Consider the following 17,797-nt stretch of genomic DNA (forward strand, 5'->3'; position numbering starts at 1 on the left):
ATAATATATATTTAACTAATAATAAATATAAAATTATTTTTTATAAATTTAAATATATTTAAATTTCAAAATAAATTATTATTTCTTATAAAATATCAATTATTAAATTCTTCTTAATATTGTTGTCATATAATAAAAAAATTTATTTTCTTTTATAATTTCATTTTACAAAATAAATGAATTGCTTAATTGTGTAAAATTATTAATTTATTTTAAATTTTATTTTTTTTGGAAGGTTTAAAATTTTATTTATATAAATATCATTTATTTTCTTTATTTATAATGTGTAAAATTAATGATTTATTTTACATTTTATTTTTATATATACAAAAATATATAAATCCATGATAATAAACATTAAATATGTTAAAATTGTAAAATTTTAAATAATTTATGAAATAATAAAAATTTAAAATAAGAATTCTCCCCCGTCCGGCCTCTGTCCGGTGCCTGATATGGTATTCTAAATCTGACCCGTCGCCGGGCAATAGCCATTCTAGATGGAAAACTCGAGTCCAGGAGATCCAAAACGGTGCGCGTAGGGATACATTGGGTCTGCAAGCTTCTCGATCTTGTGGATCCTCGAATTGGAAAATGGAGAAAGAAAACCCTAATAATCGTCTTAAACCTCGGTTTCATTGTCCAGCTCCCACTTGCAGAGCTCGTTTTCGCGTTATTCACCTCCTTCTATCCCTTTCAATCGAACTAGGAGTGCAATAGAAATGGTGTGGTTTCAGTGTGAAGATTGCGGAGAGAACTTGAAGAAACCAAAGTTACCTAATCACTTCAGAATTTGCTCAGCGACCAAGGTCTCTATTTCATCATTTCATTTTTTATTTTTGTCAAAAACAATTGTATATCTGTTTGATTTTTGAGTGTTAAATGCTGTAGCTATCATGCATTGATTGTGGAGAGATGTTCGGGCAGGAAAGCGTTCAGGGCAGTGTATTTCAGAGGCGGTTCGGTTCCTCGTTTTCTTTTGCATATAATCTCATCACATTAAGTTTAAATGCTTTGCCTTCTCTTTATAATATTTGTGATATCAGGAAAAATATGGTCCCAAGGGTCAAGGGAAAACTTTAAATGGTGCGACTCCTAAACCCAGCAAGAACACAAAGCAACAACCTGATATTGATATAAATATTGGGTTATCTCAACATCCTCCTTGGTTTTGCTGGTGGGTTCAAGTTGTTTTACGCTTTCTTATTTGCATTGTGTATGCTTATTCCTTTATTCATCATACTGTGTCCAATGGGAGACAAAAGTATGTGCATCTCTTAGCTTGTTTATACATGCATGGTATAAACTAAAGAAACTATAATTTTCATGTTATAGCAGTTCTTTTTCCCAGTAAAAGTGCTCCTCAATTGGCTTGAAACTTGATGCAGTGGGTATACGCTCAATAAATTACAAATATGTATCGCAGTATAGGCTCTTGTGAGTAGATGTAGGGCTGTTCTAGTGGAAATGTCTCTCTCTATGGTAAAATAAATGGATTGAATTGAGAATGCGAGGCAAGCCTTTCCACAAGGTTTGCATTGTGTTGTTAGTTCAATATTTGTTGTATAACTAATCTAATGGCAAGTAGTCAGCAATGAAATTTGTAAATCTTAACTTATAATGACACTATGTTTAAACCATAAGACTGATGCATGTGGAAGGGTGGAGATTAATTTTGTAAAGTCACTTGTAGGTGCTTCTATTTCTTATGTCATCATCATCCATTGTAAATATCTTGTATATTTACAGTCTCTGCAATACCAAGGCTACTAGTAAGCAGACTTTGCTTCTCCATGCTGATGGAAAGAAGCACCGGGCAAAGGCTCGAGCATTTCATGCTGCTAAGCTGCAACAAACTAGACAGACAGAATCTGCTCAAGATAAAACTGCCATGAATGGAAACACTATACAAATGGTGAAATGCTTGATAATGAACATATGGAGGAACAAAAAGTGCAAGATTTGCCAAAGTGTGACAGGTTAAGTGCCAACTCAGAAACAGAGACTGGAAAGTTGCAAACAAATAAGAAGAGAAAACTTGATGAATCTGGGAGTGATGGTACTGGGCAAAAGACTGGTGGTGATGCCACAGACAAAATAGGGAATGGTGTGTTTCAAGTTGAAGGAGCCAAAGCTGAGGACAGTCAGTTGAAGAAAGCTAAACACAATGGGCTTAAAGATTATAAGGTGGTAGAATCGGTCTCTAAGAAACAAGATAGTAAAAAGAAGATGAAGTTGAAGAAATTGATAAAATCAGCCTTGAGAACTGTATGTATCTTCGATAAATATCTTATCTTCCTTTTCAATTCCTTTGTTCTTTCCCTTTTTTTTAGAGTGCACCTTTTCAATTATATCTTGATATCCAGTAAATGAGGCATCTTGATCAAATATGTATTTTGGCTATTGTGATAAGCTTGATGGCATGAACACAGCTATCTAAATTCTAGATTCTAGATTCTAGAGAATGGGTTCAAGGAAGTCTTTCTAATTCTATGATATTGAATCAGCTTACACAGAACAGTATCTTCCCTATCCTGATTTTTCTATTTCATGTGTTATGGTGTGCAAACACAGAATCCAGATGGGTTTTTGAAGATGAAGAAACTGAAAAAACTTGTTCTTAAGTCTCTCCAGGAATCAGGCATGACAGAGGGTGAAACCCAAATCAGTGGAATGCTTGAGCAAAAGGTCAGGTCTCCAAGGGTTATAATGTTTCTTTCTACCTTTTAACTTTGATCAAGGGTTGATGACCAAAAAGGCACAAGCTTTAGCTAACTTTTTTATCATAGCAATTCTTTAGAAATGTGTTATAATAGCATAACTTTGTGTTAGTTATAATAGTAGCCAGTATCCAAAATTTAACTTTTAGGTTATAATGTGTTTATTAAAATAATAATTTTCTAATAAGAGCCGAAGAGAATCTTATGTTGGATGAATAATATAATAATGTTATTTTAATGTTAAATCATTTTTTGAAATGAAATTTTAGATGAATTCCATTTGATTGAAAAAGGAATATATCATTTGATAAATACTATAATTTTGATATTTATGCCATTAGTCATCTCCATCAGAATTCATATCACAAAAAGGGGGTCTCATTAAACAAAGAGAATTTCTTGTTAGATGAATAATATAATAATGTTATTTTAATGTTAAATCATTGTTATGCATTCCATTTGATTAAAAAAGGACTATATCATTTGATAAATACTATAATTTTGATATTTCTGCCGTTAGGGCCAGCCACAGTCTGGTTCCGGCTCTAGGTCCAGGGGATTGGAAGTGGACTGAAGGGCTCTTGGTTTCGGTTTTAGTTCAGTTTAATTTTGATCATTTCCAAATGGTCAAAATTTTTTTTCCTTTGTTTTAGAGAGAAAACTTCAGTTTTGGCCCAGAACTGGACAAGTTGGTTTGGTCCGTTTCAATTAAAGTTTTGATTAATCCGGGTTTGTCCAGTTTTGGTTCAGGGTTTGATCAGTCTTGTTCGGTTCCAAACTGGACCGTAAGCGGGGTCTACATGTCTTGAATGGAAGTTTCAACTTTGGCTATAATTGTAATTGGCAAATAAAATATAGGATATAGGAATAAAATTACGAAGAATTGGCCAGTTATCGTAATATCTGCAAAAGTATGTTCTATTTTTAATAGCTAACCTACTTTTGATGTCGTGGACAGATCAATTCAAGTTCCAGGTTCAGTGTTGATGGCAAATATGTCAGGCTGGTGGCAAAAGATTGAAATATGAGCAATTTGATTGTGTAGAAGATAATTTGCTTGTTGATAGCTTCATCAAATTGCATGGAGCTGGACGTTCGCTTTTTTTCTGGACAAACAATTTTGGGGACCTTTTGTAGCTTGTTCTATTATTTAGTGTCGTCTCATTTTTGCATTCAATAGGGTATTGTCACAGAGAGAGGTTTCCAAAGACTCGTTAGCCTTGCAATTTTTTTTTTTAATCTTTTCATAATTTATAATTTTTTTATTCAAATTCAGGTTTTATTGAGATTAAGGGAAAGGAAGTCAATAGATTCACCTAATTAGCTAAAGACTGGTTAGACATCAATCCATTATTTTGGCCAGTGATTGAAGAAACAAATATGTTCTATTCAATTGCAATCCCATCTTAGTTTTAAATAATCATCATGGAACAAGTTCAAATCGCCTCACGGCATACATTATTAGAGGCACCTTCTACATCTACTGAATCCTCTGGAATTTTTCTTTTAATCAAAGATAAATATGTATATATTTTTAAAGAAGAAACACCTTTTTTTAATAAAGCCATGATAATTTTACCAAAATGCACTAATCCATATGAATTTATACACCTATTCACTCTATGCCCTAAATAATAGTTTCTTCATTATTATTTTATCACAACTTTTCAAATCATTAATTTAATATTTAAAATAATTTATAAATTTTATATTCCCATTTTATCTTTATATAATTTATAAAATTTCAATTATAACCTATTCTTTTATCTTCACAACCTTTCCTTATTCTCTCATTTCAATATAGGATATTTTAATAATTTTCATATTTATTTAATTATATTATTTAAGTAAATAAAAAAATATTATTAAATCATTTTGTATCATATCATTTTTCCAAACATGTTAAAACATGTTAACAATAAACGATGAGCCACGTCATCCAAAGTGGGTGCAGCTACTATAAAAGTGGCTGTGGCTGAATTTCTCACTGCAGAACCAGTGAATTTCGTCTATTTTCAAGATAAAAGAGTATCCAGTCACATGTCCACATATAAATCTACTTGATTGAACCCATAAGATTTCCTCACATACAAACAAAGCCTCAAACATCTACAGTAAATTCGTAAACACTTGTGTAAATATTATGCTAGTTGACAATGGTCCCTAACCACACAAAACCATAGGTACATCATAACATAATGAAAGAAGTTTCAAGTTTTTGTATACGTTTCTGAAGTGTAGGTATCTGCAATTGTTGAAGAATGAGCTTGTAATAGCATATTCTTTGTGCTCTTCCACCAGAACTTTCTTATCTACATTTGCATTGGCACTTTCTTCAACTGAGTGTCTGGTTTCGACATTTACATGTTAAGAGCACACTCGCAAGGAAGTGCTGGGCTATAAGAGAATATAGCAAACTACTATGACCAACAACACAACAGAACACGCCATTGCCTGCATTAATTATTGCATAAAAAACTTAGTGTGTTAAATTCAGTATAAGATTAAACATATTTTCGAAGTTTGGGCAGAGGGGACTAAGGATACATTCATTTAACACCCTGGTTAATGGTTATTTGGAAAAAAAAAAAAAAGAAAATCCAATCATTTGATACCAGAAACCACTTACAGCAATGGCAGCTGCAGCAAGGCCTGCTCGCTCCCTAGGATCTTTTCGGTAATAATTACCAAAGTAAAGTATTGTGGCATAGTACCACATCAATGGGAACACAAATCCTAAAAGAAAACTGCAAAAGAAGAGAGAATCATGAGAATATATGCAATTGTGAAGGAAGCAGTAGTTTGAACTTTTAAGAATACTCACGAAAACCATCCTACACCGCAGCCAAAGCATGGAAGGGGTTTGTCATAAATCCCAACTTGGATGTCCTCGGGATCCCTTAGAAGGATATACTTTCCCTTTTCACGGTCTGCACCATCTGAAGCTTGCCCTACCATTACGACAGTGCCTTCAGCTGTTTGGATAAACGCTAATACATGCTATGAAATTTATTTATCTAACAGAATTAGCAGTCTGAATGGCAGATAAAACATGTTCCACAAAATGGAATAAGGTAATTTGACAATAAATGAACTGTACAGAAATTTCATTATAAAAGTAATCAATCACATTAAACCAATAAACAGTATCCAGGTAAAAAATGAAGGATAAACAGGATTTCAGACAATGATATAATTGAAAGTGAAAAGAAAATGACAGTTTCTACCAGAATTGCATATTGAGAAACTGTGCTAGATTCCAATGATAAAAAAAAGCACAAGAATGAGAAAATTAAAAAAATGGAAGATAAAATTCCAAAGAATATCAAAGTCCTTAAGATTCATGGTCCATCCACATGGATCCCTAGAGATGTACAAAGGGAAAATAGTCTGTAATTTGCATCCATACAACAATGACTCTTTTTTAGTGTAAAAAAGGGTTGTGCCATTCTGCAGTGGCTCCAGGGTAGCAAATAAATCGGGTATCAATGCATAAATAAACATGAACAAGAGTGACAAGAAATGAGCATGCCATAGTCATATGCAAATGAAATTCTCAATATATGCGAGGGATAGCCATATGACAAAAACTTACTAAGAAGGTTAATGTCTGGACAGGATTACTACCTCTAGACGCTGAATAGTATCGAGCAGATGGCCTGAGAAGATCGATATGCTTATCAGAGGCAGATTTCACCATCTCAAGGCCATTCCGTGAATCCTCATTCTCCTCGATAGCAACACCTGCAGCGCCAAGAAGTTGAACTTATTTTGAAATAACTTAATTTTGACATGTTTACCAATTTGCTTTTTAATGTTCAGCAAGAATTAATTCTCACTGAAGAAATCTATGGTAAAAAAATCATCTATCGATATTTATCCTGGATTGTCCCACAAATTGCTGTCTCTTAGCACATGAACACATCAAGAGATAAAATCTTTTCATACAAGCAATATACAAATGAAATGCATAAACTTCGCACAATGTACCCTAGCTCATTAAAGAAAACCAAATTACTGCAGAGGCCATAATGATAATGATCATCATCATCAATTCTAAATGATCATATTTATCCCAATTCAAGGAGTGACCAAATAAATCAAGAGAGGTACAGTACTTTGCTCCATTAATGCTACAGCAGCAGATTGTACTCCTGAACTTTTTATTGACCTCCAAAACTACCTGCTTCAGAAATCAAAGATGCGATTAATATTAAATTATATACCCATTATTTCAATGATAATTTAATGTAACTGGATGCAATCCACAATGGCAAAAAGCTAATTATAGAAAGTAATAGCATGACCATTTGTGATTTGACAAGAAAAAGGCCTAAATTGCAAACAAAATTACCATGGAGCAAGGAAATTCAAATAACTGTGATGAAGAAAATATACTTTTTTTTTTCCCTATATTTCATGTGAACAAGGTCAGGTCAACCATTCCTGTAAAACATATGCATTCATATATAACAACTGAAAGCATTAGAAAGGGTGATTAGAATTTGGGAAGGAGCATCATCAACATGATAGGATAAGTTTCTCTGGCTATTTTAAGCGGAAAAGGCAAACAACTCCAATAGTCCCAATTTCATACCCCAAATTCTTCATTACACAATTGCGTATTCCTATGAGGTTTACATGTCATGGGGTAAGAAATAAAACTTATAAAGTTAAAACAGGCACTAAAGGTCTGCTTGCATAAGAGGCTAAGCAAAAATACTTTCCCCTAACAGCAGTGTTTTCAGGAGCTAGGCTAGAATTTTTAGCATTTTCCCTTTAAATAATTTAAGAAAATCCTTCAAAACGTTTCAATATGTGCATAAATATAATACATAAATAAGCCTTCCATGTGAAATTCTCACACCGTAGTATTAAACTTCCATTGAAATGGTAAGTCATAGCTGCATATTCCAATAAGCTAGCCCAAAACGTAATTCAGTTCAATTAAAGTAATACTCAACAAATTATCAAGATAAACACATAAGAAGCAACCCACAAAATTTCATCACTCGCTAAGCCAAAAGAACAACTTCAACAACCCAATAGCAAACCAAAAACTGCCAAATTACCCACACAATCAAAACATTAGATACCCGCAATACCAATAATTGTCTACTCATATCAAAACATAAAGAAAAAACTAAACATTGGATTAAAACACCAAACCAAAAAAAAAAAAAAGGAAAAGGGTTATTACCTGCCAACACCAGGAACTGAATTGTGAAAGTTTTGGGGTAATATTCCGTTTAGATCAAAGAGGAGATAGGTATTGTGTTGTTTGGTATCAATCCCTCACTAGAGACGCTGAGCGAAATGGACTCTTCTTGTGTCCCTTCTCATCTGACGACGAAAATAAAACGACCTCTCCAAATGATTAATAATTATTAATAGCTACAAATAGGCAAATTATAAAAGTGAATTCTTATTGGCCTAGAAGAGTTAAATACCATTATACCCCTATTGTTTATGGTATGTTGTCCATAAAGCTAAGGACTTTTATTGGTCAATAGTGTCATTGTGGTTGAAAAATCATATTTTCATTTTCTTATTTTATTTATTTATATTTCCAAATTATTGCCGACTCATAGCCGGCAATTATTGGCTTTATCTGTAACCCAATACCTTTATTTATTTATTTATTTTTCAAACTTGTTAGTTGTTAAAGCATTATAATTTGAGTGAAATTACTGCTAACCCCTCTATCTTATATGTAATTAAAATATAATTATATAAGATTTATATATTTAATAAATAAATTTTTTATATATTTTATATTTTATATTTATAATAAATTAAATATAATAATTTAAATTTTTAAAAATATAAATCAATATTAATATTAAATTAATTAATAAAATATATTATTATATTATTATTAACTTTAATTCTAAGATTTAATTTAATTGTTATTAATTTGATTATCATTATTATTATCAATATTATTTATTATATTTTCTTTATTATTTAATTATAGCTATATTTGTATTTTGGGGGCCAATTGAAAAAGATTTTGAACCTATTTGAATATACCCAAAAAGTTCAAAGATTAAAAGAGTAATTAAAAGTTAAAAAAAAATAAAAAATGCAACAGAACCCCCCCCCCCTTTTCTCTCTCTCCGACCTCACTTCCTCTCTCTTGTTTTTCCTTCGACTGATGAACTAGTGGCGTTGATAGTGGACAACCAGCCTCCAGTGACGACCGGTGAGCTCAACGGCAACAAGAACAGCAGTGGCAACGTTTGGACGGCGAGGAACATGAAGGAGAAGAGAGGAGTGCCACAAAGCCTTCTTTATGCGTTTCTTGCGATCGCGACATCGGACGGCCAAAATCTGACCGGCAGTAGACCCCTCGCATGCCCAACTTCAAGACTCGAGCTTCCTCGTCGGATTTCATGATGTTTTCTGGCGAGAGAGAGGAGAGAGAAAAGTGGGTTAGGCAGTAACTTTTTGGTCAATTTTTTGACGATTCAACCATCAAATCAGCGATCTAAGACTACCATTGAGATCAGTGCGACAAAACCTTCGAGATGGGATTGACCCTGCTCTGATCGGACACTGTTTGAAAAAGGTGATCATCACACGGTCCACATCGCTTAGTGAGATTTTCGACCCTTTTCGATATCCATAATGTCACAACCCAACCTATGGGTCGGATCGGCACTAGGACCTGGGCCAGCCTAAAGCCCCCGAGGCCTGTAGTAAGCCTAACTATTCCTCAACCTAACTCTAAGGCCCATTTGGGCCCAATTTCAAGAATTCAACCGTATATAGTCCGACCATAAAATGGACCATTCAACGGAGAGTTTTTTACTAGCCCGACCTGTAAACATAATATATAATAAATTAGGGAGCTCAGCTTACCCTCCACATAATCAAAATGTCATAACTCAAATAGGAGCTCAGCTCCCTCATCCAATCCCATCATGCATACAGTTAATAATTTTACAGGTCCAACATAACTTTTATAATACAGGCCCAAAATAAAAATAAGTGCTTCTAACACATGCGGAGTCTAAAATTTAACTCAATTGTACAAAATTTATTAAATACTATTAATGGACCTGCGAAGAAGAAGAGCAGGTTAGTCACAACAAATAATCCTTCTGTAGCCTGGAAAAATAGATGAACAGGAGTGAGCGTTCAACTCAGAGAATAAAATACCAATTTTAATCATAATCTCTATAACTATTTAAAGCTAATGCACCTTGTGGAGTGAAATGCAATATCGTCATAATTTTCATATCATAACAGCAAAAAGGCAATTTGGAGCACTCACACACCCAACACTGTCAAGCAATGCATATATAGGAGCTGATCCCCTATACAGCCCTCTTAATCCAACCTCTGCCAGCGAATGTCTCTCAAGCCAAACTTTCGCTTAATAAACCAAATGCGGGGTCCCAGCGAGTGTCTCTCAAGCCGTGTCTACTCCGAAGGACTGAGTCCCAGCAAGTGTCTCTCAAGCCTTGTCTACCCGTCCTGTCCATATCTAATACCATACCACAGGCACGCCACGCACACACACTGCTCCAAATTACCACAAACAACATCTATGGCATTTCAACAATTATGAATGCAATATAAAATATGCCTAGTGTTTTACTACATAGATACATATTTATAAGTGATGCATGGGCATGCTTGAACATATAATAATATCGAAATTACAATTAAAATTAATATTTTACTCACAAACTTGAACCGATGTCACCACGGCGGCTGGGCGGAGGAGGAAGGCTGTTCCGGCTCACCTGACAATTTCATTGCAATTATTTAATATATTTGACTCAATACAAGTTTAGAAAAGACCAAAGACACCCTAAGTTGTGCTGAAAATCTGGTAGAGTCTCCCCTATACCTATGACCTACCCAACTTGCAAAATGGTTCAAATAACACTTATAAACTCAACCCCTCCTGGGCCCTCCAAATCAAGCAATAATCACAACATCAGACAACTCAATTATAAGAATTCAAAACTAATATTTTTCAAAAACTATCCAAACTAACTTTAAAAATTCTATAAACCTGCTCCGCGGTCCTTAACAATATTATAAGGCTATTGCAATAGGAATCGTAATTTTTTTATCATTCACGAATATTTTATAAATTTTATTCTAACCCAATACACGGCAAAAATTGAGTAATGTAGAGTTCGAGTTTACCTATGTCAAATCTGACAACTGGAACGCATCCAGAACGTCTGAAAATTGTAGAGTAGCCTATAATCTTGACTCGGTTCTGAAATGGTTCCAACAGCTTATCTGCTCGGCCCGAAATTGTAGATTCGAGCTACGATCGAATTTCCACGAAATGAAAGTACATACGCGAAGTCCACAATACCAGGGTTAGAATAATATATATATATATATATATATATATATATATATATATATATATATATAATAATAATTATTATTATTATTATTATTATTTAAAAATTAGGGATGTTACATTCTTCCCCCCTTATAGAAAATTCGTCCTCGAATTTTACACAAGGCAGAATAATGACACATAGTTGTATATCAAACTTATGAGTACTTGCTGTGCATATCCCATTCTAACTTCTAAGTGCATTCCTCCATAGATTAACTCCTCCACAGGACTAACCATAAGGATTTTCCTTGACTAAAGTTGTCTCATCTGATAGTCTACTATGGCTACTAGTTGCTCCTCAAAGATCAAATTCTCATTTAACTCCACTGTGTCTGGTCGTAGCACATGAGAAGGATTGGGAACATACTTTCTAAGCATGAAAATGAGGAATACTGGGTGGACATGAGAAAGGTTTTGTGGCAACTCTAACTGATAGGCAACTGCTCCCACTCTGTCCATGATCTTAAAAGGTCCTATATAATGGAGTGCCAATTTGCCTTTTCTTTCCAAATCTCATAACCCTTTTCATAGGAGAAACCTTCAAGAACACGGTCACCCATTGCAAATTTTACATCTTTCCGCCTTGGATATGCATGGATGGTTAAAAATTTTTATGTCTATCTGCCCCTGTCGTAGTATGCCAGCTACCATCCTCGTTCTGAGTCTAAACCATCACATCTGACTACTCGTTTGCCCTTCTTTTTTTTTGTCATCTCTAGTACTCATTATAACTCCACTACTCTCGACTTGATATCTGATAACTTTAATCAACTTTGGCACTTACGTCACTTTTATTACGTCCTAATGTGTCTCTTGGTGAGTTCAGTCCTCATTCCTTTCTTTTAATAATCTTTGTTCCCCAAAAACATGACTTATGTTCCTTACCCTATAATATCCTATGAAATGCTTTCCTGTAGCACCTATCATATACATCTCGTTTGAAACCTTTACTTGTCCTATGACCTCAATGGTCAATACTTATAAATCTTCTCACTCCCATGATACTTCAAATTTTTAATCTCTTTTGTGTCATTACTAAGGTCCTTAGACCAGCTCCTGTCCATCTTATGTAACTAGTTATATGGAGCTCCATCCAAGTGTCAAGCGTACTCTACACCACTTATCAATATTGGAAAGTGAACTAGGTCTCTTCTCTTATAGGACAAATGTATTTGTATTCCCTGACAACCCAATTAATGCAACTTTATTGTTTCTCACTCCTTCTCTGGAATAGAAATATCTAGACTTCTTCCTAAAGCTTCTTAGTATGTAGCCTACTTCTGACACATTGGCACTTAGATCGAGGCTCTACTACTCCTTTAATCTATCCTTTCATAATAACTTGTTTCAAATATCTTTTAGTGTGTTCCTAGCATACCTATTCCTTCTCATCCTCATCATTATAACTAGCTCTACCGAGCTTTCTTCTTGTCCTTTGGATCTTATCCACTTTCTTTTTCTATTTCTGTTATCGTTGATATCTTTTCAACATGCTGTACTTATTCCTTAATCTTAGTCCTATCTCACCCTTACACATTTTCCTTCAAGGATGTCCATCCCATCATTAACTTTAACTTTTTTTTTCTTAGTCTTATCTTGATTACTAGTTCCATTATTTCGAGAATTCTAACTTTACGATTGACTCCTACCAGCACATTCTTCACATTACGTAACACTTGTAATTAACCATAGAAAATTCTTTTTATATCCCCTTTCCCAACTTACCTATCAGAACATTATCATTCCCTACCAGCCTTAGTAGGAAATTGCTCATCCTGGATGGATAGGAGCCCCAGAAATTATAAGTTCCATCTGAACTAACACAGCTGTGGGAAATATGTGCCATGCCTTAATTCTGAATAAGATACTTCATGTGTTCATTCTCCTTAATATAATCACATATACTGCCCATAGCTTTCCAAACTTCAACCTCAATTTTTCCCATTAGCAATAATTTCATTCGCTATAACTCATTAGCAAATAACACTTCCTCCAGCTTATAGTTCAAAAGGGTTGTAAGCCCTAGTAACTAGCTCAATTTAACTCTTGTCACCTCTCTTATCATTCTTTCATACTTAACATTAAGTATACCATTATCATCATTTTCGCCTCAAAAGATCGGATATGTACTAACGCCCATCAAATTTTCAATTGATTGGGTCACTTTGACACGACCTCTCTTCTTAACATAATCTCCTAAAATCAAAACACGAGCCAATTTGAAAAGAAAGAGAAATGTTCTCCCACCATTTGTGGTATACCATTGTTTGATAAACAAAATTTAGCTCATACCCCTTAGTCTCCCTTCTTATTTTTATTATTTCTTTGTAATTATTGTGCGTTATTACAAGATATCAGTTGTATCTACTATTTATTATACTGTTGTCCTACCTGACATATCATCTTAGAATTTACTATTTCCTTTTTACTCTCCATTTATCTTTCATACTTATAATTATTTGTCCAATACTCCTTATACTTAGTTATATTCTAGAAGATAAAAGCACTCACAGATTCTTTCAGATCTACTCCAATCATACCAACAATCACTCCTCTAATCCATGTACTTCTCAATATCTTATAATTACACCTATACCTATCTTGTCCTATTCTGACTGTTGTTAGCGTTCTGCTATATATTATCATACTATTATTTATTTATTTATTTATTATTACTCTTTTTTTTTACATAATTATTCTATCGATCACACTGAAAATATATGTCTAACTCCAATTTTTGACTCTAGGTCTCACCACTCTAAATTTTAATATCAAGCCTCTGTGACATTATCCCTCATCTTGCATATTTATATCCCTTATGTTAACTTTTATCCAACTTACTCCTACTGATCATGCTTCTTTATCTGACAATACAATTCAAGTTACCACAGCACGCTCAATAGTTACTACCTACTTTGGTCGCACACCTCACCTAATTTTCATTATATTGTCAACAACCAAAAGAGTTCTTATGTCATTGCCCCATTATCCTACCTTGGGGGTAGAAAACAGATAAGGTCTAATCCAGATCTTGTAACTCTAAACTCTAGGCTCAGGCTCCTAACACTACATCAATTATGGCCTGCTCTAAGTCCTGTACTTCTGGGTTGCATAACTTAACAATGTTCTTCCTAATGCCATCCTTTTCTATGCTCTCTATCCTTTTTTTTTTTTGTTTATCTCGTTTACCCTTCCTAGAACCACATTCACCTCCTCGGTATTTTGGCTCTATTCTTCCTAATTTTATCCTAATATGTTTTTCCAGTTTATTCTTTAGCCAACTCTTTTTATCTTACCCAAATTCGAACTTTCACTCTTCCATCCTTTAGCTCTATTTTCTTTTTGAACAGGATTGTCATATCAGAAACTTATACCTTTCCACTATCCCTATCACGTCATCTATACCTCAATGTTACTTAGAATTGATCCTCTAACTGCCCTAGACTTCTACTGGCATTCAGGCTATCTCTCCTACTGCATTTGAAACCCACTCCATCTATATATATATATATATACATATTCTATGATTTATCAATGCTAACTTTTGTCCTTTTTCTTTTACTTTATTTAGAGTATACTTTAGTCTTAAGCATTAAGAAGCTAAGGATGAACTTAGGAAATAGCAGTCATACTTCTGCTACGTGATCTCTATTCTTACCCTTTTGGACTACATACTACCCCCTACTACCTTAGGGAGGGGATCTGTTACAACTCTAATTTTTCATATCCATTTAATTAGCTAAAACTTAAAATACTAAGTATCCAAACCCGTCATTCAATTTAAAGGCTTGCATACATCTTGATCTTATATCTTATAATTCCTACATGGAACTTGTACCCTCTCCAGAACACCTAAGCTAACAACTCTCTATCTCACGCTACAATCCCATCTGGGACACTACTCCATAAGTCATCATTATCAGTAATAACCTTCGATCCCTTCTGAAAAGATAGGACTATACTCTAACTTACTGCAACAAATGTACTATATTTACTACCTTGCTAAAACCATGTCAAATTAATAACTCTTTTATCATATCATAGCTCTGTAAATCATCAATTCATAGTTTTGACCTTCCCTAGGTAGTAGGGTTGTACTTTACACCTTGCTGATACACACAAGATATACTATTCTCACTAAGCTCTAAGCAAAACGTCTGTCATACTGCAAAAACCATCCAAAATTCCATACCGAAGACCAGATGGTCTCACTCTATAGATGTCACCTTTACTTTGCAACTAATCCGCAACCTCTGGTCTGATGGCAACTCTTGATGTAACTCGAGCTTATGCTAGGGTAACCGAGTTACTGACTCTAGTTACCACCCAACTGTGACCTTTCGATATTCTAGCTCTAGATCCCTAACCAGGAGTTCCCAACTCCTCTGCAGATATAAAACTCTGTTCTGGCATAATTGTACCAAAACAGAGGCCATTCGCAAACACCCTCATTATGGAGCACCACGGGGATGCATGCAGCTCTACACAATAAACTCATGTCGGTACTGTAATCTACAGCTTACAGAGCAGACATCAAAAATATTGTATAGTTACTACGATACATCTTTACAGACTAGGTCTCCTAATCTCTTATTGTAACATCCCTATGTTCGGTAGTGTGTTTTACTGTTTCGGTGACAGTGTCTGTCCGGATAGCTAGGATGCTTGGAATTATATTTAAATGTCAGTGAGGAGACATAAAATAATAAAATACAAGAAAGGAAAATACAAGAAAAATAAAGGAAAAATAATAGCAATGAAATGTAACCAAGCTAAACGAGCCAAAAACCGTAGCGACGGGTGACTGCACCGGGAAGTTGCGGCGTGGGCCGTTGACTAGCCTTGGACCGCGGAGAACCCTAGAAAATATTTTTGAGACTTAAATAAACATCTATTGAAAAATAAATGGTAGTAGAAATGTCAAAGAAAAATTAAATAATTAGTACAAAGAAAAACGAAAAATCGAAAAACCGATAAAAACTCAGTGTTACTGAAAAAGTTGAAAAGCAACCCGAATAGGGGCATTGTGGTCAATTGACATCCCGAGTTACTTTTTGACCTAAATGTCCATTAAAAATAAATGATATTACACTTTGAAAATGTCATGAAAAATTAAAATGAGATACATTATATAAATAGTGAAAGAAAAGAGGTTAAATGTGGGAATTATGGAAAATTTGATTAAACAAACATTATAATTGATTTTAGTGCTCCACTAATATCTTCAAAGTGGACAATTAAGCAGATTTGTGGCAGAATATGCCTTCATCTTTTTCATTTAGCAAACCAACCGAAAACCCTTGGGAGAAAAACTCCATAGCCAAAATCTTCCAAGCTCCATGCAACCTTAGTTAAGTCACTTTTTCCACTAGGTTTCTTTACTAAACCTTATCCACACACCTTGGGCAGCATACTTAGAGCAAGAAATATAAGTTTTGGTGAGGTTTTGAAGAAGTCCAAAAGAGGTAAGTGGGTGTTTTCAATCCTTGTTTCATTAAAAGTATAACCAAGGTTGTGGGTAGTTGATTTATGGAAGAATTTTTGTTGTTGATGAATTATTGGAGTTGAGCCATTTAGGCAGCCATGAAACCTCACCATGAACAGCTTGTCCTTGCATGTAAATAGTTGTTTGGATGATGATTTAAATGTTTAATTGTATTGAAGTTGAATTCCATGTGTAAGGTTTGATTTGTTAGCTTGAAAAGTGAAAATGGAAGTTGATGGATATGTGTAAACTTGTGGCAGCCTCATGAAGAAGATTGAAATGTTTAAGTTCATGAAATATTGTTGAATTATATTGCTTATGATGGTAGCATGTGTATGTGAATAATTGTTTGGATTTGGACATGTGAATGAGGTACGTTCATGTGGTTAAATTATTGTAATTGGACTTTGAAAATTCTGAGTTATAATGTGTATATTGAGAGTGGTTACAAGCTACCCAAAATAACCAAAATGTGATGTAAAGTGTGTTAATGTTATGGTACCAAATCAGAATTGGCATGAAAGGTAAACTTGGTAAGTATTGAATGTGTAATTGGTAAGTGTTGAAGAATGTGTAGCAGGGCAGTGTGTGTTTTAGCTTAGAACCTTAAGTGTGTGACTCCAATTAATATGAGACCAATTGGAAGTGAAATTAGGCACAAAATGTGTCAACTTTCATGAAGGAAGCTTACCTAAATTCTGCCTAGAAGGTAACTTGAAAAATGACCAAATCCAGATTAGTGACTTGAAAGCCTGAAAATTGACCATTTGGGCAGTAGTTAGTGTTTTGACCATAACTTACTCAAAACAGATTCAAATGACCTGAAATTTTTACCATGAATATTTTAGACATAGATCTACAATTCTTATGAAGACACCAAAGCCCAAAAATGGCCAGAACCAAGCCAAATAGCTTGCACAAGTTCAGGTACCAAAACTGGCTGAAGTGAAAATGACCTAAGCCTACCATTTTGGTGTATTCTGTCAAGCATTGGTAAATTGACCATATCTTGGTCTACACAACTCAGAATGACCTAAAATTTTGCCCTGCATGCAATAAGACATAGACCTACAAGTTTGTAGTTTGGACCGAAACTCGAAAACCAAAGGAACTAGGTCATCTGGCTAGGTCAAATTAGTATACTGAAATTTGGCAAATTACAATAAAATGCAATATACTTGAAAATGAATTTGGTAACATGTTCCAACACTAAAA

At 34.3% G+C, this 17,797-nt stretch overlaps 1 protein-coding gene and 1 pseudogene across 2 annotated transcripts; one reads left to right on the forward strand and one right to left on the reverse strand.

The window, feature by feature from the left end:
* Positions 1-409: 409 nt before the first annotated feature.
* On the forward strand, positions 410-3,991 carry LOC110635953 (UBP1-associated proteins 1C-like; annotated as a pseudogene).
* A 770-nt stretch (positions 3,992-4,761) lies between these two features.
* LOC110635967 (60S ribosomal protein L18a-like protein) lies at positions 4,762-8,084 on the reverse strand. Of its 2 annotated transcripts, none has more exons than XM_021785474.2 (6): positions 7,921-8,084; positions 6,839-6,903; positions 6,348-6,464; positions 5,545-5,671; positions 5,350-5,467; positions 4,762-5,174 (listed from the first exon to the last, which is right to left on the reverse strand). In XM_021785474.2, the coding sequence occupies exons 2-6, from the start codon at positions 6,846-6,848 to the stop codon at positions 5,118-5,120; spliced, it is 429 nt and encodes a 142-aa protein (XP_021641166.1). In that variant the 5' UTR covers positions 6,849-6,903; positions 7,921-8,084; the 3' UTR covers positions 4,762-5,117. The 2 variants fall into 2 exon arrangements, with proteins under 2 accessions (XP_021641166.1, XP_021641165.1); XM_021785473.2 differs by having other exon boundaries at positions 5,545-5,695.
* Between the last annotated feature and the right edge of the window lie 9,713 nt (positions 8,085-17,797).

This window comes from Hevea brasiliensis, chromosome 4 (genome assembly GCF_030052815.1).
Source record: "Hevea brasiliensis isolate MT/VB/25A 57/8 chromosome 4, ASM3005281v1, whole genome shotgun sequence".
Lineage (NCBI taxonomy): Eukaryota > Viridiplantae > Streptophyta > Magnoliopsida > Malpighiales > Euphorbiaceae > Hevea > Hevea brasiliensis.